General features: G+C 38.2%; 1 protein-coding gene across 3 annotated transcripts in view; it reads left to right on the top strand.

Annotated features, from left to right (window-relative positions):
* The window catches only part of ksr2 (kinase suppressor of ras 2), a 190487-nt gene that overhangs the window by 136707 nt on the left and 26150 nt on the right, over positions 1 to 27630 (top strand). For 2 of the 3 annotated variants that reach the window (XM_036144096.1, XM_012849640.3), the window contains 7 exons: positions 4782 to 4830; positions 7473 to 7834; positions 12657 to 12753; positions 12842 to 12975; positions 19663 to 19797; positions 22239 to 22368; positions 25688 to 25876. In XM_036144096.1, the coding sequence (XP_035999989.1) occupies positions 4782 to 4830; positions 7473 to 7834; positions 12657 to 12753; positions 12842 to 12975; positions 19663 to 19797; positions 22239 to 22368; positions 25688 to 25834 (1054 nt within the window). In that variant the 3' untranslated portion in view covers positions 25835 to 25876. Of the gene's footprint in view, positions 1 to 4781; positions 4831 to 7472; positions 7835 to 12656; positions 12754 to 12841; positions 12976 to 19662; positions 19798 to 22238; positions 22369 to 25687; positions 25877 to 27630 lie in introns of those variants that run through there. The other variant, XM_012849642.3, reaches the window with a different exon arrangement.

Genomic DNA, 27630 nt, shown 5'->3' with positions numbered 1-27630 from the left:
TTTATTTCCGCCTCATATGCACTATTTCTAAACCAGAAGAACCGGATCTACAGTAAAATGCACGTTAACTTTGTGAATTAGGGTTTAAAAATAGGACGTGACATTGTCATGCCACAGTACTGAGGCAGCTGCCAGCTTTGAGATAAGAACTGGAAATATCTCAAAACAAGAGGAATCAATGTCTGAAATCACATCAAAGAAGCTTCTTCATTGGATTGTTTGAAGTGGAGTGCCATGATTATTGCCATATTTGTCTCAATTACAAATATGGTGGATTATTTCCTTTATCTATTCATTTATTGAATTGTAAAGCTCCGCTGCTGCTTTTCTACAAGGTGGCAAAAATGATCATGCTCATTTTTCCCTCTATAATTCTGTCTCTTTGCCCCGTTTGATGTTTTTAAACAGAAATAACCCCACGCTTAGCCAGTAGACCACACAGTTTTCCTATTTTTTTTGCCACATTAAAACTAAAACAATATCAATGTATTTCTATGGGAATGAATTTGATAGGACAACTCAAAGTGGGTAAAAAAAAATTGAGCATCGGAAATGAAAGGATAAATGATATTCAAAGTCAAACCAAATAGGGGTTGCGTGTGCTTGTATTTAGCTTAGATGACTTTATATTCTTTACTCCGGTTACAACTACGGGTAAGTCGCTACCAGTTCTGCACACAATTTAAAAGAGGACAGATCATACAAAATCATCTTTTTTAGCCCTTAAATACATTTTGTTGTGTACTTCGGGTCTCTAGGAATGTCGAAAATTTGAATGTAGTCTGTCCAGAGTATGCATAGATATCTTAATAAGTGGAAAAAGTGGAAATGTTCGGTTATTAGTTGTATTACCCATATGATTCATTGCACTGTCCCCCAGCATACTACAAACAAATGGTCGAATGGGGTGGTGTGGGATGCTCTGAGACCTGGAGGGGGGGGGGGGGGGGGGGGGTAACAATAACAACAAATTTAGTCCAAAGCTTTGCAGTTCCACTTTATATAGACCATCACTGAATGATTCAAATGTAAAAAGGAAGACATGAAAAAGCCTGATGTGTCCCCTTTAATATAAAGACTTTTTTTAAATGGTTGTTTTGAAAAGGTAGCTTTAATCTGAAATGTTGGCTTTGTTGAAACGGCTCCTCTGATTTATTGAATATGACTGTGGTTAAGCTATGACCTCTTGAGCAAAACATGCAGAAAAACGGTTCGAGGAGCATCGACATTTCCCCGCAACTCACTTGGACGTCTCATCTGCAAAATATACATTTCCCCCACTGTGATTAGTCAATCAATGCATCGCTTTGTTTACCCGGGCTTCAGTGGAGCTGAGAAAATACTCTACCTCTGTTTGTTCTATTGTAATCACACATGACTGCCTCAATAAGCCTTCATTTAGGCAGTCATGTGTGACTGAATATTTTTAAAGAAGTTCTTCAGAATAATATTCGAAACCCTCCTGTCTCTGAATTCTGTAACTTATAGGAGGCAGTTTCACATTTATTTTTTTACTATTTTCTCTTTCTCGCTCTGTTGTCTTTCTGTTGACAAATATAAATACTTTGGCAAAGTTATAAAACCCGCATTCCTGCTTCATCAATGCTGTTGTCCCTCCCTAGCCACTACTTGGTATGCTCTTGTAGTAGCAGGTGGCAGACATCTCTGGCCTTAACGGCCTCCTCCCAGGGTTAATGAGGGCCCGTTTCAGACCTCAACGCCCTGCATGATTCCCTCATTAGAGCAGAGATCGAACCGGTGCTAGGAGGCTCTGGCGCCACAGGAATCACATTATTTTATAAGTTGCCTCACCTGTAGTCTCTGCCCAGAGTCCAGGAATGCTTTGTTAACAAGTGCTAATGTAGCACTGGAGAGGTTGTTAGAGGTTACACGCTAATGTTACAAACTGAAATATGTGGAATATGAGGGTTTGTTTTAGTCATGTTATTGCCACCCACTGCGCATGAAGGTGAAGATATACATCCCGGGGTCAGAAATTAATAGGCCTCGGAGGGGAAACTGCACTTTGAAGTTAATAAAAAGATTGAGATTAAAAATGGAGGTCATGAAAAGGGAGTTTCTTACGTTTCTTCCTGCTCAAAATCTAATCACAAGTCTGTCGTTGTCCTTTTAGCACATAGTGGACCGGGGCTGATAATTTATAGAATAAAAGTGGGTCTCACTGATTCTTTCCCCTATAATATCATCAGGAAGATATATGCCCTTTTGGTAAGATTTTAATGCAGCCTTGTGACACAAAATGGCACGAGGAAAAGAAAGAAAAAAACATACAACAAACGAGCAGTTTTTGAAAAAAATAATAATAAAAAAAGTTAAGTCAGAGAAACCTCTGAAACAATTTAATGAAGAAAAAAATGTTGGGCTTCATTATTCTGTGAAGTCAGTTCTCAGGCCGCTGTGGCGGAGAAGACGCGTTCTGTGAAATGACTGAAATAAAGCCGACGTAATTTCAGAAATAGCTAGAAGCTGTGAAAATGGCTCGTTTCATAGTCATTGAGGTGGCCTCAATAACAGACCTCGCGCTTAACAAAAGGGTTCTACATCAGCGAGACGGCCGCTCTCCTGGTGTCTTGTTGAAAGCGGACAGAAAAAGAGGTTACCTGTGCACAGAGAAAGTTGGCAGGTAGCCTCGATATCCAGCTACACTTGCCTGAGATCAATTTTTTTTTCTTCTTTGCAGCATGTATATTGTGTCGCGCCTCTGTGCACAGAAAGCGCCTGTGGGTATAATGGCGAATATTTCAGCTTCTCCAAGATTGTTCCACACCCACGGACACCCACAGTTTATCAGGTGCAATCAATCAGCAATCAGCGCAGTGAGGCAGCAACACAGAATACATTTCCATACAATAAACAATCCACCGGCTCTTTTTGTATAACATCCACAAAACTTTGATGTAAATGATTTTTTGCTTAGTAAGGCAGGAATAAGTCTTAATTTTGCCAACTCGTTTTTTAAATGCACAACTCTGATCCCAGGCTACAGTGGATTTTCCGGACTCGACACATTTCTCTCTTCTATAGAAATTCCTTAAATCCACAAAGACAAATTTATTCTGGATCTTACTATGTTATTTAAACATTTGTAAGCACAATTAATTTATTCATGGTAATACGATCAAATGCATTTGCAGGGAATATGCTGGCATAATCAATAAAGGGATAATCTAGATCAGGGGCCACCAACATGGGCCTGTTAAAGAAAATAGCACAACCCTCCAGTGAGCTGCATTTAAATGCTATTTTATTCAGTTGCTCTTCCTTTTTAATCGTACTTGTATTTACATAGATTTAACAATTACAAAGCATTTAAAACATATTTATATTACGTAAAGTTAAAGTGAGCAATGAAGTAGCTCTCAGTTTCACAAAGATTGGTGAGCCCTGGCCCTTACTGTGTCTCTTCGCAGTCCAGGTGTATAAATATGAAGTGACACAGAGTCTTTTTCTCTGTCTTCAAAATGGCAAACATGAGAGAGGATGCCATTCAAGTAAAGCAGATGTTTTGATCTTCAGAAGTCAGGAAATAGCTACTAGAAAATAGTCACCTGCCTGCACATTTCCCATTAGAGGACTCTCCGTGTTAATTGTTGCTTCTGCTCTGGATGTGTGAAAAGCTTTGTCGCACAAGTCTCATCTCAGGCTGGAAAATTTAGAAAAAATGTGGGCTTTAATTCGAGTGAATTCCTTCAGTGAGGGTAAAATAAATAAATCAATAAATAAAATCGCCAGTGCCACAATTAGTTACGCCCCAAAAAGATAATAATCCATTACTTCCTGTTTCCATGCGATATAAGTATGATGTGAAATAGGGACCCAGTTACTTTACCCTTCAAAGTGGGAAAGACAAGGCAACATAGCCTTCAGGTCAGGTCGAGTTGTTGGTCTTCATAAGTAAATAAATAAATAAATGGCTGTTAGAAAATAAATTCTTGCCTAAACGTTCCCATTTTTTCAGTCATAAAACCCAGCTTTTATAACTCTTACCTTTGGTAAAGATGTCAATCAAGCTTTAAAATAATTGAATAATATTTTGTTACATTAGTGTAATTTAATACAAGAAAGGACTGCCTTTAATTTGATTGAGGGGGAAAAAAAATCCCAAATTGGGAAATAATTGTGTTTTTCTTCTTGTTTCCCGCAATCACAAAGCCACAATTTCATTAAAATTCATGGGGTGCAGCAATTTTTAATCTATACTTGAGTGCAGGAGCTTTTAATTAGTAAGCCAGAGAAAGACAGGACAATATGCTTTTCAAGTAAGGCAGAAGTGTTGATCTGCTAATAAATATCACAGACTTGGCCACATCTACAGTTACAAGCAAGAAAAAAAAAGTAAAAAGATAAATACTGGATGTGTGACAAGGCTATACAAGGACCCAATGTGATCTCGGCACCATATATACAGGAGGTTGTTAAAAAAGGTAAATAAATTAAACAATGGAAAATGAAAAATCTGTCTTAGAATATAAGGGTACCAGATATCTAGCTCTGTATCCTCATCTGTTTAAAGTTTACAACTACACAATACACTAACCGTTATCAACATATCACACCTTTTGTTTTAGAGCCTCTATTTCCTGCGGGGGTTGCAAATGTCACAATGCCTAAAATCATCTGTCCATAGAAGGTAGACTTCTGGTTTGGACCACAGCAAACCTAAAATACTCCAGGGATCAGTTCTTCAACATCGCTTAAAAACATATCCGTGTAGATGCCTTATAAGTTTAGGTTTTTACTGATTGTTGTTTTTCTTTCAGGAACGAGGGCAACCCCTTACTCCAAATCGAAGTGGAGCCCACATCAGACGTGAGTCCCCTCCTTGATCGATTTGAATTTCAGCGTGGCCCAAAGTTTTCTGCTCATCGTGTTGCTTTGCATCCCCACATTGTTGAGTGAACTTACGGGTGAATGTGAACGGAATGCAAACAAAGCTCCCACCTTCGCCTCGTCACACTCATTTGCGTGGTTTTCCCATTTAGCATAATTTGTCTCGGCTCTTCGAGGTGCCTCCAGGTAAGTTATGCGTCAAAAGCAGCGAGACTGCTGCTCGTCAGTTCTGTTTCCGTAACACTGATAGATCCTGAGAAAATGTAATGCAGATTGCTTTGAATGATATTCCAGCTGGCATCTTTGAACAGCCCATTTTCACTCTTTCAGTTCATTATATTTAAAATCAAATCAGAGTAAATCAGCCACGTTTTTTTTTTTTTTTTTTTCCCCTCTGGTTGTTTTCTCTGCTCATAACTCCCGTTTCCTTTGGTAGCAGCCCGAACAGCAGTCAACATTTCAAACACACACGACCAGAGAACAATTAAGTATTTTCTCGTGAGACGGCACCACCACTAAAGATAAATCTTAGGAATTAGAAAAACTAAATTGACAGCTATTGATAATCCAAATATTTATATTCAAAATGAATGGAACAGGTGGAAGGCACCACCTTTTTTGTCCCATGACACGATTATAACATTTGTTATAACATGTTACGATTATAACATGTTTCTATTATAGAAGCAATTCATTTTGCAAACAAAGTTTCTGGCTGATGTCTGGTGTCTGGGTTTTTTTAAAACTCTTATCTGCTAATTTTAGCCGATTTCTGGTTGCTTTATCACAACTATGACATAAGAAGGCATTTGCTGCCAACTTGGAAAATATGTTAAGTACGACAAGCACAGAAAAAACTGCTAAAGATAATCTGTTTTTCCTTCCGCTTTAACTTTTTCATCATAGAAAAAAGAAAAACTCAATTTTGTTTTACTTTCACAAATCCTACTGAGAATTCATCATGTTTTTCCTGCCATGAGCAGACACTATAACATGACCCCAGAGAGCAGTCACTGTAAAGCAGGAGATTACTGTTCTTTTTCCATGATAAGACCAAACCATTACTGAACTGATGTTTAAACTCTCTTTAACATCTAATTTTAGCGATCAGTGTGGTTATCAGGACTAACATTACAAAAACACCAGGCTCTGTGTGTCTGTCTTAGAGAATGCAGACACTTCTCCTGTCACTGACATTGACTGTCAACATTTCCAAGTGCACCTGAAAGGTCATAAAGATGTAATAGAGCATCTTTGTTATACATTCTTCAGCTTTCCTATTATCTGCCGAAGGCCTTGCTATGTCTCTCGACCTAAATGAACCACAGGTAAATCTGGCTGATTTACTCTGATATATTGTTCCTATATCAACATGATATAGGAACAAGTAATACAAACATTTCAACCCATCTCTTACATCTCTGTGCTTCCACTGAATGCATTTTTAAAAACTCACTGGTACTGAAAGTAGCTAATTTTCACTCTCTTAACAGTGACCACACTAGGCAGTGCTGTTGTCAGAGCAACCTGGTAGATCCTAGTGTGGTGTGTTCACTGCTTGTAAAAGCTAGAGTTTTTGAGTTTTCAACCAGCCAGTCACCAGTCGAGGCCAGACAAACTGAAAATCATCATCCAGCTTCCGTGATACTGATGCGCGTCCCTAAAAGCTGCACAATAGATTGAATCACAGTCATCAGTGCACAATCTTCCTGGGCAATGTTTCAATCAAAAGGGACTGCTTCGATGTTTGATGCTTTGATTGTTGTTTCATCTTTTACCTTTTTTTTCCTTCATAGAAGGTACACCTGGTCAGGCGTTCTGTTAGCTGTGACATCATCCAGGGGAGACAGATCATCTCATATTACCATCTAACATAGAAAGTACTCCTGGGTCAATGTGTGCTTCTGTGCTTTCTGTGTCTCTGCTCTGTCTTCTCTAAGCCCCAGTGGGTCGAGGCAGATGACCGTTAACACTGAGCCTGGTTCTGGTTCTGCTGGAGGTTTTTCCTTCCTGTTAAAGGGGAGTTTTCCTCTCCACTGTCGCTTCATGCATGCTCGGTATGAGGGATTGCTGCAAAGCTATCAACAATGCAGACGACTGTCCACTGTGTCTCTACACTCTTTCAGGAGGAGTGAATGCTGCTTGGAGAGACTTGATGCAACCTGCTGGGTTTCCTTAGTGAGGAAACTTTCTGACCAATCTGTCTGGATAATTGTTGAATTTGACTTTGGAAAGTGCCTTAAGATTACAGGTGTTGTAAATTGGCGCTATATAAATAAAACTGAATTCAGTTGAATTGATGTAATATTTGGTTGGATATTAGATTCAAACTGCTAAACATGCAAATTCTGCATGCCGGTATCATGTTAGACCAGTTGAATGGACTTTCACTGCCCTTGATTCCTGCTATGGATGTAGGTTTTTGTATGGCTAAGATGCTAAAGCCAACGAGTGATGGTGACATTGCGATGAAAGAAAAGACAGAAAAGGACCTGGAAAATGTGGGTTATGTGTTATATAAAGCTTCATCACAAAATTCAACGGTAGTAACGTAATTACAAATTTTTTTTCTGATACTCTGCAGATCTAATCCCTACATTGTGATCTGTGCTTTACCACAGAATGAGGACGGCAACAACGAGGACTCGGGCGACGAGTTTGAGGAGATGAATTTGTCCCTTCTGTCTGCTCGCAACTTCCCGCGCAAAGCCAGCCAGACGAGCATCTTCCTACAGGAGTGGGACATCCCCTTTGAGCAGCTGGAGATCGGAGAGATGATCGGAAAAGGGCGCTTTGGCAAGGTGTTCCACGGCAGGTGGCACGGAGAGGTCGCCATCCGGCTGATCGACATCGAACGGGACAACGAAGACCAGCTGAAGGCGTTCAAACGTGAGGTGATGGCGTACCGCAATACTCGCCATGAGAATGTGGTTCTGTTCATGGGGGTGTGCATGAGCCCGCCACATCTGGCCATCATCACCAGGTAGGAAGAAAGAAAGACGTTGCAGATTGTGTTGGACAGAAAATCTGGCTAGACTATTCTGCTGTTGACTTAATTTGCTGTGTTGTTGCGCTTCCTGTTTTAGCTTTAGGGAATTGTGTCAAATTGCTTCAGCAAAAAGTAGCAAACAGTAAATCATGTTACGACAAAAAAAAAAAAAAAGATTGCAGGAAAAATTTTCAGTGTATCAGTTTTGGTTTAACTTTAAAATATCACGTTGTAATAGAGCAGTGAGCTTCAACAGGAGGGTTGCAGAAGTTTTCACATTCTCAATGTACCTTTCAGTGAAAATAGGCGTAAGGCTCCGCGTAAAAACAGGAGAGAAAAGAAAAACATTACAAATATAAGTATGTACAATATAAAAGAAAAGTATAAAATATAAGATAAATGGTAAAGAATTTAAATACTGTGACATTTTTGATCAGTTTATACTTGACCAATACTATTCTTGTTTCCAGATTAGCTCGACCATCACTAATGAGACAAATGTCTTAGAATAGGTCATGGACAGCTGTAGTTTTTACCTGCTTATGCAAAGCAGGTATAATTTGCTGAGTAAAATACTGAGGAGAGCAGACTTGAATGTCTGCTTCTTTGGAGAATCCCTCGGCATTTGCAAAAGCTTTGGTTGAGTCTGAATTGTTAGTGAGAGACTGTCTGAATGCTGGAGGCATTGGCACTTTTGCTTGTTTTATGTTTGTTCCTGTGATATTGACATTGAGCTGATGCTGTTTTATGTGAGATTTTAAGAATGATTAAAGAACAAGCCACCTGATGACTGTTCTATGAGACTGATGTAAAGTCTTGACTGAAAAACCTTAATGTTCAAAAAAACTTTGTGTTTTGAGCATGTTAAGTTGTACAAATTGCTGTAAAAATGCTTAAAAGTTCAAAAGCAGAACATTTTGTACTTTAGTTCTGTTTGAAATTGTCATGATGCGATAACGTCAGATAAAAACTACAGTGGGTTCACTTTAGTACAGTATTAACACAAAAATAAAATTGTATCTAATCATCTAATTGTTTTAGACAATTAGATACAATCATAGTTTTAGATTTAAGTATTTACACTGTACTTTAGTACAGTATGAATAAAATAATATCACATTTATATATATATATATATATATATATATATATATATATATATATATATATATATATATATATATATATATGTATATGTATGTTGCTCTTAGAGTGCCATCTATTTTAAAACATTGTTTCCTTTAATAAGAGTGACCAGAAATACTTCTAAATAGAGGAAGAAGTGTAGCAGCTTTCTTTCTGCCAGTTGACTGGCAGTGTGTAGAAAGATGAGGCGGAGGGGCGGTACAGCAATACTGAATGGACGTACACTATAATGCTTCTAGTATCTCATTAAAAGCATTAAACTACAGAAAGAGAATAACAGAGTTTTCTGTGTGTGATTTAATAAATGTTAGATATTTTAAGACTAGTTACCAGCCCATGAAGATTGTGCACATAAATGTACCGCACAGGTTTAAATAGCATCTGAATTTATTTTATATGTGTGTTGAACTGAAAAGATAGTAACGGAAATTTGATATATTGTGACACATACTGGTATATCACTTAGAGGTGCAGCAGTTTAAGAAGGTAAAGAAATCTTTAAAGGAACAATACATAACTATGACACCTAGTAGCCCACTATACGAAAAACGAACCACTAGTGCTGTAAAAACCTAAAAAAAAATAAAGTAATAAAATAGCATCCATTTTCTAACACGCCTATCCCTATTGGGTGCTGGTGCCGACTTCCAGCTCTCAATGGGCGAGAGGCGGGGTACACCCTGGACAGCTGGCTAGTCTATCACAGGGAACACAGGACAAACAACCATTCTCACAGACACTCACACCTAAGGAGAATTTAGAGGCCAATTAACCTAACAGTCATCTTTTTGGACTTTGGGAGGAAGCCTCCGGAGTACCCGGAGAGAACCACGCATGCACAGGGAGTACATGCAAACTCCATGCAGAAAGACCCAGGGCAAGTGTAGGACTCAAACCCAGGACCTTCTTGCTGCATGGCAATGGTGCTACCCACTGCGCCACATACTGAACCAGTTGTCAAAAAGATAACATTTCGACCAAAACATATATATATATCCATTTGACACTATTCATGCCAGTAAAAAAGTTCAATAAACAATACAGTTCATACTTGTCCAGTGGGTTCTGGCTTGTTTCACGCTGACCGCGTCATATCTGTGAAATGTGTGGTTTTGCTCTGTGTCTCTTGTTGCTCTGTGGGCTGGCAGCTGTGAGGTCCTTGCAGTCAGCATCCCCCCGGCACTCCTTTCAGATCATCCAGAGATCTGCTCCGTTATGGAGTGTCTGACAGTGAAACATGCACTCGTTATGATTAGAACAGGCTGCGACTGTTGCTGAGTAGATGAACCACCCACACCTCACAGCAAACAGTGGATTTTTTTTTTTTTTTTTTGACGGGCTCACAGCAGATAAAGAATTGCAAGTGAACTTGAACGAATTTTCTCACGTAGTTAACACCTCTTAATTATTTCATGGATTAGTGCTTGCATTCTCACAGTAAAGGGAGAGGGGCCCGTGTTTTTTTTTTTTTAATTCAAGGACATCACAAGAAATGCTGTCATTTAATTAATTAGCAAAGCTAATTATGTTCAAAAGGGAATTGTTTGTATATATTAGACTCTGCTGCTATCTGCACACTGAATAAAAAAAAGTCACTCAGAAAATCATTATCCTTTCATTGCTTTTCTGTGTCGTTTATTTAAAAAAAAAAAAAGAATGAAGGATCACACTGGATTTATATGCTCTTTGCTGAGGAAACAAATCAATGCGCACATTTACTGCTTAACAGGTTGCACTATTGTACCGACGCCAGATGAAATTGCTGTGAGAGCAGGGAAGCTGACAGATGAGAAAGCCGCTCTGGTAGTCGCTGAACATAATAGCAAATGTTAGTGCAACAGGTGGCTTCGTTGTCCAGCATTTCTTTTATATGTCAAAGTCATGATGAAGAAAACATAACATCCCCCAACATCCTCTCACAGGTCAAACTGCACCTTAGCTTATCTGTAAAATCAAACTACAGTGAAGTGTATTGGTTTATTTTAAACGAGGGGTTTCTGATTACATTAGTTGGATCATTTAAACTGTTTGCTTCTATCTTCTTCGATTGTTTCCTTCGTGACTGACTCTGGATTGATTTTTTTTTTTTTTTGTGTGTGGAGCCTACAGTATAGGTTTGTGCATTTGACGTCATCTGTGATGTTATTACTGCTCTTCTTTTTTTTTTTTTTTTGCCCATGCGCATGGAATAAATCCTAATTTGACTCTCAGCATGTTAAGGTGGCCTAATTAGCTTTTCCTTATTTTGTCAGAGGTGCAGGTATTTGCCATCGGACATGGACGGCTGCGTTTCAGAGAGAGAACAAAGTGGGACAGCTACTAAGAACTCGGCTCCTGTCAGCTTGTTATGTGGGATGAATATGCATGAATAGTGGGCCTCGGGTCCTTTGCTGGTCACCTGTGGGGGCACAGTTGGGGTCGAGGGTCTCGAGTGTCAGGCAGTGGGGGGTTGAGAAGCTGTCTATTAAAATGCATTTTGTGAGGGCAGCCCGGCAGAAGTGTGAAACTGCTAATTTGAAATTAATCATAAAAAAAAATCAAAAGCAAGAGCTGGATTAATAAAGAATCAGACCTGTTATTGATCCAAATCTGGTCTGTATATCTAGGTGTGTTTTATGCAAGGACTAATACGCATTTGGAAGTTGAAGGTGGCTGTCCATTGGTGCTCCTAAACCACTGAGAGATGTAGCTTTAGGGCAGAGTCTCCAACATACTTTGAAGGGGTCACTGCATTAGTTGTGCATATCGGTAAATTAGAATATCGCCAAAAAAGTTAATCAATTTCAATTTTATTCAAAAGGGAAGCTCATATATCGATAGATCCATTAGTCACTTTATTATATGTTAGTATAATATTTCAGTAAAATTTGCTTATCTTTAATTTTGATGATTATAGCCTACTGAAGACTCCAAAGTAAGTTTTTTTTTTAAATCCAAAGAAATTATTATTATTATTTATACTATTTGGTCTGTTAGACAGTGGGTAGGTGTCAAGCCCTGTCGCAACATGAAATCAGCCCTTTCATAAAGCTTGTCAACAGAGAGAAGTCCTAGTTGATGACTTTACTGACCTTGGATCTCATAAAACTGAGTGGACCAACACCAGCAGATGACAGGGTTCCGCAAATCATCACTACCTGCGGAAACCTAACACTCAACCTCAGGCAACTCAGAGGTCGTCCCTTATTAGCTGTAACCCATAATCGTTAAATCAACAGAACTAAATAATATTTCATTGGTAGTCTATATAATACATGACTGGAACTTTTTGGATTAAATTACTCAAACAAACAACTTTTTAATGATATTCCAATTAATTCTGAGGTATTATAAGTCATGCTACTGTCACAGGTTTAAAATGAAGGCTTTATTTAAGAAGCTGCAGATCATTGCGGGACATCGTAGTCTAGAATAATCTGTCCTGGATGACTGGAGGAGGCACAAAGGGGGCTTCATGTCTGAGGGTTTCTACTGAATTTGTCTTGTGAAATGGGATTTTTACCCCTTTTAAAACAAATGACAGACATTCGTAGGAGTAGAATAAAATAGGTTTGTGCTCACTTCTGCAAGCTTTGCTTCGACTTCTGTGGATTTTTCATCCAACAATGCAGGTCTTATGATATATTTTTTTTTATTGTACTAAATGCTGACCTTTCTTTTCTCTTGTCAGCTTGTGTAAAGGCAGGACACTTTACTCGGTGGTGAGGGATGCCAAGGTTGTCCTGGACGTTAACAAGACGCGGCAGATTGCACAAGAGATGGTGAAGGTAAAAGAAATCAACGTTTATTTCCAAGAACACTTCAACACCAAAATGTTAGACAACATTTTCTTATCTTTCTCCCTCTTTTCCTCAGGGGATGGGCTATCTCCACGCTAAGGGGATTTTACACAAAGACATGAAGTCCAAGAATGTGTTTTATGATAACGGCAAAGTCGTCATTACTGACTTTGGACTTTTCACCATATCTGGAGTTCTGCAGGCTGGCAGGTAAATATGCATAAACATACTGGAGACAGGGGCTTAGCTTTGTCTAGCAAATAAACACCTTAAAGTTTAGTTCAAAACTGACACATTCAGTTGCAGTGACAGATTCATTGGAAACGTATTTACACAATAGCAGCATATTTTGCTCAGTTTTATCTGTATTTTACCACCGTTATGGTAATATTACATTTATTTAGACAGTATTTAGTCCTAAAGATGATAAATTGAAACAGGCAACATGTTTGTGTTGACAAGTTTGATACATGCTTTTGTGAAAGTCTTTGTCACCATGGAGACCATTAAAATTTGAAAGAAATTCAGGTGGAAGTGCAAACTAATAAATTTTTTCTCAGACGCTCAAACGTGATTGCCACCTGCAAAAACATAACGTAAAATCTATGAAATAAGGAAATATGAAAGGGAAATACCAATTAGAATTTAAATAGGTTTAACCTTTGAGAATGATATATAACCGAAAAACTAAAAATGTAGCTTTTTGACAACATGCTAGATTATATTCAGGCTGGTAGGGATTTTGGCAAAACTGTCCCTTTTGCATAAATTTATCTCCTGGGGGAAAATTCAGGAATTTTCACATGTGGTCATGTAGTGAATTGTTTTGTAAGGTCAAGATTTAGACTGGGTAGGAAGTCCTGTGCAAAATGTTTCAAAGATAAAACAAAGTCCTTCTTAAAAACGGTGCAGTGCTCAGACTAAAGTGAAGTTGTGAATTAATTTGTGCGACAAGATGAAGACATCAAATTGAAATCAAAATGCCAGGGATCTAACATAGCAAAGTATCTATTATCTTGTGATTCTTTCTGGTTTCACAAACTCAGGGCTCTTTCTTCTCAAATCCGAAGATTAGATCTAAACGACTTGACATGCTTCTCTGCCGTTGGCTCCTTCTAACACACACATGCATGTATTGAGTTCTGTTTTTTTTTTTTTTTTTTTTTGTCAAAAACTTTTAGAACACAGCGGGATCAAAAAGAGATCACTGCATGGGTAGACGATGTGGTGCAGAACGACATTATATGCTTGTGTGCTTTCTGGAAACAACCTTGTTGTTGCAGATGACCTTTTAATCACATAGGTTTGGGCTGGGTCTGACGCAGAGGTTTGGCCCGTATCCAAATTTGAATAGGAAAATATTTTCTAAAACTGCAGACAAGCATCCGAGCAGGAAAAAGCAGGAACAGCGACGCTAAACACAGCATCATCTGTAGAAAGGATCCAATCGCAGAATCACTCATTGAAAGCAACACCAGTTGTCTAAAATGGGAAATTAGCAGCAGATATCTTGCTTCATCTGACAGCTAATTAGCAAAAAAGAGTAAACTAGCCTTTTTGTGTGTGACAAAAACATGTCCATAGACTGATGTTACCTTGATTCGTATCAAATGACTCTATCAGCCAATATATTTAATGAATGACTTATTTTTTTATTTTTATAGGCTGTTTAGACACAAGGATGAATTCAATGAAAGAATGATAGACCTGAACAAACATTCCACCTTTGTTATTCTCTTCCTGTTCACATTGTCATGGTTAACATTTTGTTGGACCCAACAAAATGTGGTTTTCGTCCTGGCCGTGGAACACTGGACCAGCTCTATACCCTCAGCAGGATTCTGGAGGGGGCATGGGAGTTTGCCCAACCAGTCTACATGTGCTTTGTGGATCTGGAGAAGGCATTCGACCGTGTCCCCCGGGGGATCCTGTGGGGGGTACTCCGGGAGTATCGAGTACCGGACCCTTTAATAAGGGCTGTCAGGTCTCTGTATGACCGGTGTCAGAGTCTGGTCCGCATTGCCGGCAGTAAGTCGGACTCGTTTCCGGTGAGAGTTGGACTCCGCCAAGGCTGCCCTTTGTCACCGATTCTGTTCATAACTTTTATGGACAGAATTTCTAGGTGCAGCCAAGGTGTTGAGGAGATCCGTTTTGGTGGCCTTAGGATTGGGTCTCTGCTATTCGCGGATGACGTGGTCCTATTGGCTTCAGGGCGTGATCTACAGCTCTCACTGGAGCGGTTCGCAGCCGAGTGCAAAGCGGCCGGGATGAGAATCAGTGCCTCCAAATCCGAGACCATGGTCTTGAACCGGAAAAGGGTAGAGTGCCTTCTCCGCGTTGGGGAGGATGTCCTGCCCCTAGTGGAGGAGTTCAAGTATCTTGGTATCTTGTTCATGAATGAGGGGAAGATGGAGCAGGAGATCGACAGGCGGATTGGTGCGGCGTCTGCTGTGAAGCGGGCGCTGTACCAATCCGTTGTGGTGAAGAGAGAGCTGAGCCAAAAGGCGAAGCTCTCGATTTACCGGTCGATCTACGTTCCTACCCTCATCTACCGAAAGAACGAGATCCCGGATACAAGCGGCTGAAATGAGTTTTCTCCGTAGTGTGTCTGGGCTCTCCCTTAGAGATAGGGTGAGGAGCTCAGTCATCCGGGGAGGACTCAGAGTAGAGCCGCTGCTCCTCCACGTCGAGAGGAGCCAGTTGAGGTGGCTCGGGCATCTGGTCAGGATGCCTCCTGGACGCCTCCCTGGTGAGGTGTTCCGGGCACGTCCCACTGGGAGGAGGCCCAGGGGAAGACCCAGGACACGCTGGAGGGACTATGTCTCCCTGCTGGCCTGGGAACGCCTTGGGATTCCTCCTGAGGAGCTGGCCCAAGTGGCTGAGGAGAGGGACGTCTGGGCCTCCCTACTGAAGCTGCTGACCCCGCGACCCGACCCCGGATAAGCGGAAGAAGACGGACGCATGGACCCAAATACAGGCAGACCAAGAGCAGAAGGGATAAAGTCCAACGTTTTTAATGAAGAATAAAGGATATAAAGTTTATGACTCGAATAGTACAAGATATATAACTGGAGTAAGTGTAGCGCAAGAATGCAGCAAGGAAAGTAGAAAAATAAAGAGCATAAATACTGAGATAAGCGTATGGGAATGAGTAATAGCTGCGGCAGAGCTGGAGCAAGGCGACTGAGACCTTGTCTACACCGAGACAAACACAGTACATTTTTATTAATGTTTATGCAAAAAATATGCGTCCACACAAGAGCACACATGAAAAGACTGTAGTAGGTATGCCGGGCCCAACGGTGGTGCTGTGACACCATAGGCTACTTTACGCATGCGAGAACAGAATAACATCCGGTTCGCTGTTAAATGCGCTTTAAATCATGTTCACATGATTACAACAAAGTACAAAAATAAACACCCCACCTAAAATAAGATTAAAGAAGAAAAACTTAATATTGCCTTCCTGCACAAATGTGCCAACGGCACGGATCATGCTTCCAGTACAAATCAGGTAATGAAAGGGGCACTTTGCTCGCTCCATGTTGCATGCTGGGAGCCGTAGTTTGAGCGGCCATTTTATGGCATAACAGTAAGGTATTGTGAAAAACTTCGAACTCTTTAAGTAATTAGTTTATTGTGGTGCTCCTATTGCCCTGTACTATTACTGCATTGCTTTTGGATGATTAAAAGTATACAAATAGCTACTGAACATGCCAAAATATGCAAACAAAAATATCTGTAGCTGCTCCTAAACAGTATTGTGATTTTTTTAATTTTTTTTTCTTCAATAAAAGACATACTGAGTGGCACAGGTATGACATGCTTTACCCGAATTTGGTTAAAGTCTTTAGTTATGATTCTCACATTGTTTACAATATTGTGTTTTTTTCATCATCTTCACCAGCTTGTAATAAAACCATTAACCCAAAAGCTGAACGCTGTTCAGGGACTGGATTGTTTGCATTAACACATTGAGCTGGACAATGTTACATATTTCACGTTCAAGCAAGCCTCTATTGTCAGGAAGCTTTGTTTGAATTGAATGTCTTGGGTCTTTCAGTGGAACAATAACCTGAAGCTTACTTCCAGCAGCACAAAAGAGGGTTTTTAAAAGGAGTGGAGAAACAATTTTAGACTCGCCTGAAACAACCTCCTATCTAAAACCCCCCTGAAAATGTTTGTGCAGGTAACATTTGTTATCACACAATAAATACCTGGACATTTTGATCTTGAGCAGCTCTAATGTGTAAGTGGCTAAAAGTAGCATCAGAGACAAATGCCCTAAAGATTCTTGGCAGAGAAAGCTACAAAGTTCTCATTGTTGAAGCTGCCAGCTGATATTAGTAAAAGATAAAAAATTTTTTAGGATATATTTGTTATATAGACGAATCAAAACAGAAACATCACACAGAAACTAATCAATCACTGGTATCAAAACACTGTAAATGGTCTCTTAATCCACTAATCACAGACTGGAAATCCTTAAAAAATATGGAATTTCAATACATTCCAGGTCCAGAAATGTTACAAAAAGATCTATCCCTCCCTCCCTCCCTCCCTCTCTCCCTAACATCCATTTGTCTCTGCCTCTATTCATCCCTCTGTCTGTCCATCATTCCCTTTGTCTAATTATCTGTCCATCCCAGTGTCTATCTGTTTATGTCACTGCAAAAAGGGAACTAAAAGTAAATAAAATGTTCTTGAAATAAATGTATTTTTCCTTGATTTGAGCAGCTAAATAAGACTATTTGTCAAGGGGATGAGTATTTTTACCCCTAAAATAAAATACTTGGATATCCTGCACTTGAAATAAGATGATGGAGATGAATTGTTCTTATTTTAAGTGCAAAAATCTTATTCCATTTGCAAAGTCTTATTTACCTGCTGAAATCAAGGACAAATACAATCATATTAAGAAATTTTACTTACGTTTAGTTATTTTTTTTTTGCAGTGCTGTCCATCCATCTATTTATCTCTTCATCCATCATCCATCCATTTGTCCCGTCTCTGTTTTTTTTTCTTTTTTTTGCAGGATACTGCTGGGCAGAATCTATACATTTTCAATGTTTAGTCAGGGAAAGTTTGGAATTCAGGCATGAAAATGTGTTGGAAAACATGACTGATGAATAAAGAATATTTTTGTAATTAGCCTTGACTCTACCAGCCATCCCATATTGTGTCTGCTCAGAACTGACCTTAAGAGATTGAATCCTTCAGCATCGTCCAAGAAAATCTTTGGCTGTTGTTAAATCTGTTTGGAAATCCGTCAGCGAGAGCAGCATGAATTCACAAACCTATTCACAAACCTAGTCCTTCAAGCATGGTCAAATAATAGAGGGAAGTGTACTATATCTTATTTCAAGCTAATTACAAAATAGATCTCCATGTAAGATTATAATTAGTTTCAAATTTAAACTGTTTGATGCATATCATCAAACTGCTTCGTACAACAACTGGTTATAATTATGATTTTACAACGTTTTAAAAAGCCCAAGCAATTCTCCGATCCTGAGAAGTCACATTTGTTAAATGTCACGCGGTCAGCTTCCTAAATGTTAGCAGTGGGAGACAGATTTGCTTATGGGCTTAAATTTGATTATTGCAACTAAGTCTGGTTGGGGAAAAATGGTTTTTAAGCAGGGGAAAATTTGACTTTTTTTACGCAAACAGAAGCTGCTGCAAAAGCAGTTTGGAAAAAATGTATCCATTTGGGAAAATTACCATTCTAAAATTTAATAAAATCGTATCTTCACATAATATGAGCGCTGAATGAGGAAATATCCAACGATAGATAGAAAAAAAGGAGGCACTCTATGTGCTGGATAAGAGTGAATAAAAATGCAAGTTTAAGTGTTTGAGGACAGCAGAAAGGAATGGGAATTAGCCTTTTATTTCAAAGGTACGATAAATCTTTTTACATTTTACAACGTAGCTTACACAATTTGATATAAGGCATCCTCCCTGTGATACAAGTCTTCCACGTGTGGCTAAATTTTAACGTTGTTTATTTTCATGTCTAATCAATTAGATGCTCATTTCACCTCAGGATGCTTGAAGCTGAAAATAAAACGAGTGCCATCAGCGATTATGTATCACAACAGCTGATCAAAATTATTTTGTAATATGCATCTAATTCCATGGCTATAAAAAGACTTGGATGCATGGACCAAAGTTGAAATGAAATATCAAAGTGTGAGAATTGTTGAGTGGAGGAATTTATTTAACATTTATTTAACATTCACATTGAGTCATGGATTATTCTGTACAGGAAAAATATCAAACAAGCACTTTTATCACAAACACACTTTCTAGTTCTGGTTAAATAGCTATAACTGTTATAGTATATCAATTATTATATGTACACTAAACATCATCATGACAATATTTGTGCTGACACTAAAACATACTGCAATAATCAACATGACACAAGCCACCTGAACATTAGTCTTAAACGTTGGTAAGAGTCTAGATGTCAAACCATACTCTGCCTAAGCCTCTAGAAACATTATTTTAATTGTCTTTTTCTTGTTTTGAAGAAAAAACTCCCAAGGCAAACCTGCAACTCTTTATTTTTCAATCCTAAAACATGAGAACAGCACAAATGGTGAATGAAACATGTCGCTGCTAGTCTCTTTTTCCTCTCATGTTGTTGCAGTGGATTTTGACACAATGTTAGGGTTAGGGGTAACCCTAGCGGTAGGGTTACCCCTAACCCTGAGGCTTTTCAGTTTCATGTATAAAAAAGTTTGTTAAAATCAACACAGAATTAGTGCTGCTGGGACGTTTACTATTTTTAGGACAAACAATATAATACAGCAGCTTGGTAGCACGATACAACAGGATGAGTCGCATATTTTAACACATTTCCATGACCTTATCTTGGGGCTTTGCAGCCGGAGAGAAGACAAACTGAGAATCCCCAACGGCTGGCTGTGTCACCTGGCCCCAGAAATCATCCAGCAGCTTTCGCCAGACACAGAGGAGGACAAACTTCCTTTCTCCAAACAGTCAGACGTCTTTGCTTTCGGGTGAGTGTCCTCTAACCAGATGCCCAGGTTTTTGTTTGGTCAACGAACGTCTGAGGCTGGATATTTATAGAAAACTGTTGACAACCTGAAAATGGGATTCAATTCAAACAGCACCCAGTGACTAGAAGAAGCTAATTTGTGAAGTTAAATAAGGAATGTTTAATATGCAACTTACTAAGATATGCTTTTGCATAATAAAGGTGTGAAATAAAACGATGCAGGCTATTAATACTGAACTGTATCTTGAAGTATTGTGCATTTCAATGTAAAAGGTTAAGACTACTAAAAAAGCCATTAGGAAGTATATCATTATAAAATCTAGCTATTCAATCTCAGTAAATGGCAAATCTAGATATGCATGCTGATGTCTGGTGTTTTTGCTATTGAAAAGTAATAATTTAAATCTGATAAAAGTTTACAGTAATATCACTTTATTCTGTTGTCTCGTCTATAAGCTGCTGCTGTAAGCATGTTGGTTGCAGACAGAGATGCCTGTAACAGGATTGTACATTTTCATGTAATTCAATTGATCTTGTCCATCATTCGGAGAGGCTTTGAAAATTGTAGAAAAAGAAAATCACATTAGTTGGATTTTGGAAAGTTATATACCTAATAAGACTTTGTTTCTGCTCTAACTGTGAGCTTTGGTGCTATTTTTTTTTCCAAATGTCCTCACTGTATGTCACTACAAGACAAACCAATTGTTTTTGAATGTCAATGCTTGTGAATTTAGGTGAGAAGTACCCACCACTTTCAGATTTACAAGTATCCACACATATCTGCCTTTCTTGAATGTCTTTCTCATGTTGAGGAGACCTTCTGATTAACTTAAAAGGTAAATTATAAATAAAACAAATGTTTCAGTTGCATTTATTTACTGTACGTGAAGTTGTTAGCGGGGCCAATAAGTGTGATGCCACAAATTTTGTGAAAAATAAAAAAAAAATTACTTTTTAGAAATAAGTTATTTGGGAAAAGTTAAACAAAAACTAGAAAAAGCTGTTCCTGCGTAACAGCGAGTGAGAATGCTAATCTGCAGAATGATTTGAGGAGAAGATGCAGATGATCCATGCAGAAGAGAAGAAATAGCTGAAGAACATTGAAGAATTTGAAAAATTTGAAGTAATTTGTAGTAGTAGTAGTATCAATAGTAGTATCAGTAGTATTAGTAGTAGTAGTAGTATCAGTAGTAGTAGTAGTATCAGTTTTTAAAGAATTTGAAGGAATTTGTAGTAGTAGCAGTATCAGTAGTACTACTACTAGTAGTAGTTGTATTAGTAGTAGTAGTAATAGTAGTAGTATCAGTAGTAGTTATTGTAGTATCAGTAGTAGTATCAGTAGTAGTAGTAGCAGCAGCAGTAGTATCATTAGTAGTAGTAGTAGTAAATAGTAAATCATGCCTGTTGTGGGGCTATATTTAGACTCAGAAAAGGACCATCAAAACACTGATGGACGCTTGGTGAATATAGCCTTTTTTTATCATGATCAAACGGTTTTTGGTCTTTTTTTCCAGTATATAACATGACTATATCCCTTATAATCTTAAGTCTTATATAAAACAAACTAATTAATCTTTGCATTAACCTTACTTTCTTGTTGTCCATGCCCTTCTTAAAACTCACACAGACTATTTATTTGATTGACTCCACATCTGTGTTTTAAAAAAAAATACAATCTGACAGAGTTTGAGCCGATTCATCTTACTGATTCGTCGAGTTATTACATACAGATTGCTTTTTCAAGTGTCAAATAAGTCTCTCAGACCTGAGTCTCTCCTTTCTCCTCCTTCCTTTGACCAATTTTAAATGTGCTCTAAGTTGATTAGAAAATCCCTTCGGCTCCAGCTCCTTCTCCACAGTCATTACTACTTGGTTTGTGGGGGTAGACCCTGCTCTACTGACTATTAACACAACCGCGTTTTCAGACGGTTCTCCCATATGGATGTTTCATCGCTGTTATTATTCTGAGAGGCAGACAAGCGCAGCACTTGTGCACAATGTCCCGCTGCTCTGTTGGCCTTTGTGCTACCTGGAGGTGACCCCCTTGGCTGTTATGCATATTCATCAACAATCAAGCGTCAGTTTTTTTTTTTTTCTATTACTCCTGGCATGGAGCTATTTTTATTTTAACAAAACTCGTCATGCAGGAGTGAAAATGCTCAATTTGCATGAATAAAGATGGTCTGTACTCAGTATTAACCATAGGTAAAGTGCTCCAACTGAAAGATAAAATGTATGACTTATTTTGAACTTACCAGTGACTTAGACCTACTGATGCTTCTGTATAGATCCCCGCTGCACACAGGTTTGATCTGGTTGTTTAAGAACTGTGGTGTTTTTGCTCATCTGAATGTTAATCTTTCATTATTTTTATTTTTTTTATAAGATGAGATGATAAAAGTTCAAAGCAATGACGCACTCCACTCCTCTCTGTCTTCGCAGCACCATCTGGTATGAGTTACATGCACGTGAGTGGCCTTACAAGAGTCAGCCAGCGGAGGTGATCATATGGCAGATTGGAAGTGGCATGAAGCCCAACCTTGCCCAAACTGGGATGGGGAAGGAGATACTGGTAAGGGCTTTCTTCCTTTTATACTTATTACTGATCTTGAGTTACTGGCAGCATTAATACTCAAATGATGCTAAATTCAAATCAACTTATTTATAATGAACTCAATTTACACAACGTCTCATTTAAGGCACTTTAAAAGACGATCAGTACCATAAAATCCCAAGATGTGTAGAATTTAATTCAGTCCAAAGTTAATTTAAATGAATTCAGTTCATTCGGAAACAATCCATGAATAGAGATAGACTTGGATAAAACACAGAATAGATACATGCAGTTAATTATTAAAAATTCAATTGATACAAAGTCCTAGTCAAGTTTTCATTTAAGTCTTTAGCAATTAACACGTCACATAAAACTAAAGTCAACTAACTTGCATTAGCTTTGTTTTTTAGAGATACTGTTGTCTCTTGGTGAAACGACACAGAGGAATACATTTCTGAAAGTTTGCCTGGGTTTAAAAGAGTAAAAAAAATAAAAAAAATAGCAACATCCAATGTTTGTTTTTACATAATTTAACTTAAGGGTGGTTGCTGATTAAAATATGCATGAAAAGAAGGCTAAAGGCAATAATTTAACATGGATAAAACCAAAACAAGTTTGCAATTGTGATGAACTTGTTGATTAAAATGCAGCTTTAGTGGGAAAATGTCACATATTACTGTTTATTTGGGGGTAAAGGAAATTATTGTTATACTATTTACAAAGCCTGGAGAGGAAGGTAGGAGTGAGACGGTGAGTTTCTTTTGATAAAACATAAAAGTCATTGCGATTTATATGTAAGAATTATATATATATATGTTTTAAGGATTTTTTTTTTGCCTTTTTCCCCAAACCTACACCTTCCTCACTTCTAAAAACACCTCAGTATCCTCTCCTCAGATGTATGTTTTCTAACACACTTCAGTCCCCTACACATTTATTAGCACCTCTTGCAAAGTTGTGCACAAAACTTGAAAATCAATTCAGCTTTTGTTGCAGCACCATATTCTCACACTGAAAAAGTAGAAAACCCAATATTAAGACTTTTTTTTTTTTTTTTTTTTACAACATCACCACTGCCACAGTTGATGCTCCTGTTGTTTTTCATTATGCAATTGTAAAACATTTTTGTAATGTATGCTTTTTTATTACATTGATTAGTGTCTAGGAACTTTTAAACAATGGTCAACTGCTTCCTCTTTCACTGAGGTATAAATGTGCTTAAAGGCCTATTTCTGTTCCCCACTCTTCAGGACAGAAAAGATTAGAGAATGTTACATTCAATTAGGACATTAAATAACTACTGGCCTACACTTGTCCATTACTACAGTCAGAGTAATAATATAAATGTTGTAAAACAATTGAATCAGTGACAAATAAGTTTGGAAAAGGACTTAAGTTCATCTTACCACCACACACAATGAGGAAGATGGAGAGGGACTTAAAAAATATCTGCAAAGCTAGAAGACTGCGGCAAAGAGTGGCATCCTTTAGTAACTGCGTCTCCTTAAAGCTGTAGTTGGTAATCCTGTTTAGAAACACTTTTTGTAATACTGGGTAAAATGGTCCTTCCATCCCGAAAGTAGTAAATACATTATGCATTCATAAAAAGGAGGTTAAAAATTGTTTTTTGTGGGAGTTGCAGGCCTGTAAAAACTCTAACCAATATATGCGCCTGGATTTGACAGATCACTGGTTGTGCTCTCTTCTGTCCCTTAAGTTTCGAGGGTATCACCTTATCTATCGGTTGTCCCACATGCCAGTCATTCTGACACGCTCACGTAACGCCAGTGTTTGTGCTCGTTCCTTACGAGTTTCCACTTGCTGGCTGAGCATGCAAACTTCTAGTGTTCATGTATCTGGTTAGGTTAGCGGCTAGCGGTTAGCTGTTCATTGTAGCGCCACTGCTCTCCCCGTATAATTTGAACATGGTTGAGAGTCGCAAGAATCGAACCGTGTTCATGTTTATGAGAAGCAGAGGAAGGCCTTAGTAGAAAGTAATAAGACCAGAGTTGATTTGGGATTTTTTTTGGAGATTTTTTAAACGCGACCCCCCTTAAGAGCGAGGTAGGCTGATCTTACGCATGCGCAGTTATTCAAAAAGGGACTTGGGGAAACTTCCGGAAAAATTGCGGAGCCAAGCTTTAAGGTTGTAGGGGAATCGTAGGAAGTTGTGGCCGAGTAGTTAGAGCAGTGCGCTTGTGCCCGGTTCCATCCCCGCAGACTGCCATTGTTGGATGGGTTAAATGCAGAAGGCAAATTTCGTTGGAATGTACAATTACAATGAGGAATAAAGATTTCTTTCTTTCGATCCATTTATTTTAAGGCCTTTGTACACAACTTTACCAGAGGTGCCAGTAATTGTGGAGGCCACTATGTCATTTTCTAACAAGTCTAACACACAAGCTGTCAAACGTTTGAACGATTTTGGTTAGTTTTCTAGAATAAAGGAAACGTTTGCTTTGGCTCCTCAGATACCTTGCCCATGTAAGCTAGTATTTGTTTTATCCCTGGTTCTAGTGAAAATTCTGTTGTTCAGGAGTTGAATTCAGAACAATAAAGCCTGTAATTTTACACTGGGTCAACTAGTTAACTTTGTGTCATAACAGAGTTTTCTTGCTATTGTAACATCTTTGCCTCCTTTTTGCTCATCTTGTGTCCGGTTAACTTCTTGTTTTTTTTTTTGCATTTTCTTTCTCATTCTAACTGCAAACTTTCATGTATTCCATTGGTATTTTTTTTAACAACTCAAAACTAAATATAAGGACAATTATATATTTTCTAGATTATATTACTATATATATGTTATATTTTTATTATAAATCTGATAAAGATGATGCAGTTGAATTGAGCCTGGCTGACTGAACCTAGGTGGAAAGTAGGCATTTGGTGTGAATTGACATGCTCTAGTTAGTGTTAGTTGTATTTTATGATTGTTTTACAATTTATTTCATGTCTTGAGTTTATTTTCATACAGCACTTTGGGAAAACTGGCAATTTTGTAAATGCGCTTAATCAATAATTTGGTTTTGGACTTAGTCATTAGTTTATTTAACTACCTTTAATCATAGTTGCATGTCTTTCTGGGTATGTCTCTACTAGTTTTGCACATCTGGAGACTAAACATAATAAATTTGGTTGTGAGAATTTGTGAACGGCAATCTCAAAGTCTTGCCACAAATTTTCCAATAAATATTGATCTGGGCTTCGCCTGGGACATTATGCCACATATTGAAGGTTAAGCGAGGAAAAATACTACTGCATTGTATTGTGTCTTTGTCCAGTAAGCAAGCATGACATAAAATGGTGTACAATTTGTTTGCTTTTTTGTGTTTTCCAGGACATTTTGCTAATGTGCTGGGCGTGCAAGCCGGAAGAGAGGCCCAGCTTCTCGAAGCTGGTAGATTTACTGGAAAAGTTGCCAAAAAGGAACCGCCGCCTTTCCCATCCAGGGCACTTCTGGAAGTCAGCTGAGTATGTCAAATGAGTTAAGGCCATAAAACAACAGTCCAATACTTAAAAAAAACAACAAAAAACTAAAAAAAAAAAAAAAACAGCCACCATAACTCCACATATAAACCACCTCTTTAAAGAATGCACTGAATCTTAAATCCAGCCCAGTGATGAAAACTGCCCATGCTGTGTGTATTTCTATGGAATGTTGGCATTTGTGTGTACAGATGAGTTGACTGTCCACTTCCTCAATGCAGTCGGGACTCATATTTTCTTTAATTTGATGTTAAACACACTGTATATCTCTCCTTTAATTTTCAGTCTTTTATGAGTGACTCGTTTGCATCATTATATTTAATTTGTTTCTTGGATGTATCTTGCTTGTAACTTCCATCATCTTAAAAGACATGTTTTTGAGAACAAATGTATATATTATTTCCTTGTCTTGCTTTTTTGTTTGAAATCAGTATAGCCGTTTTACATCACATACTGTACATATCCATGACATTGTTCCTTCATTCCTTATGTCAATCATTTCTGTAGATTTTTAATGATTTGCCATGTATGAATGTCTTCTTCATGTGTTTGTTGAACTTAAATGTTCTTTTTTTTTATTTCCACCGTCACATTTGAATGTGGAGAAGGCAGCGTCCCTGTTTGTTAGGGAACGTGTCGGGCCAGTTCCTTGATGAGAAACTGTTCTCTGATTAGCCTGAGCTTTTGAATATTATCTGTGAACACAGAGGGGATGCTTGAACAGTTGCAGCCTTTGAGCAGTCAGACCAGGATTCCCTCATTTGATGCTTTTCTGTGAAATTTCTGAGACTTGAAATGTATCCAAACTGTCACTAAAACTAAATATCAAATATGCTGTCACTGAGCCCTTTTCCCCACTTGAAATAAAGTAGGTAAATATAGTTGCATATTATTTTAAACAAAGATAAAAAATCTAATGCTTGCTACTATGTAGTCAGTTCAGAAATATTTCCCCTTAATGTGTGAACCTTCTGAACTCTGAACACAAATGTTTATAAAATTAAAGGATCAGTAAACAGGATGTGAACCTTAAGGGGTTCCAATTTCATAAAGGATGTGAATGCTTTAAGCAGGAATTTCAAAACTGTAAAATAATGAGTGTTATGGGTCAAATACCAAGAGTTAGTGTATGCAGTGTTGTAGTCATTCAAAAAGAATACCTTTAATTTCATTGTACAGTACTTCATGTTTAACAATATTAAAATAAAAGATGTACATATGCTCTTTCTCTGTTACAATTTTGACATCTTTAATTTGATCCTGTAAAGGACAGGAGATGAAACTGAATGTTTCAAATTGTAAATTGAAAGGTTTAAAGCGCCACCGTGTAAGTTTTTACCCAAGTATACGCTTAATTTGAGATATATTAACAGGATTTTTCAGGTCAATATACAACACTTGGCCAAGTGCTGTATTATATGACCCATTCTAGGTTGCAAACAAAACAAAACAAAACAAAACCAAAACAAAACAGATATGAAACTGATCAGACATATTTTTGGTTCTGAGGGGTGAATGTGGTCTTGCCTTTACAAGTAACTCAATAAATTATCAATCTGCTGGTGCAAAGTGGTCTGCTATCAGATTCCAAAGCAGAGGGAGACCGTTTCATTTTTTGCCAGTGGTCTTTGATGCATCTAAACTTGGGGTCCGTTCTTCGTACGTTGCTTAAAACATCCGAGATCAAATGACACATCCAAGATGGTTTCATCCGGCTAATCCTGATCCGGCTAATTGGGTTCTTCAAACACACCTGTTGTTTATGATTAGTATGGCTGGATTGAGTTATCTGAG

The sequence above is a fragment of the Fundulus heteroclitus genome, chromosome 12 (assembly GCF_011125445.2).
Source record: "Fundulus heteroclitus isolate FHET01 chromosome 12, MU-UCD_Fhet_4.1, whole genome shotgun sequence".
Classification (NCBI taxonomy): Eukaryota; Metazoa; Chordata; class Actinopteri; order Cyprinodontiformes; family Fundulidae; genus Fundulus; species Fundulus heteroclitus.
The sequence above is the reverse complement of the archived record's forward strand: the minus strand, read 5'-3'. Positions and strand labels throughout refer to the sequence as shown.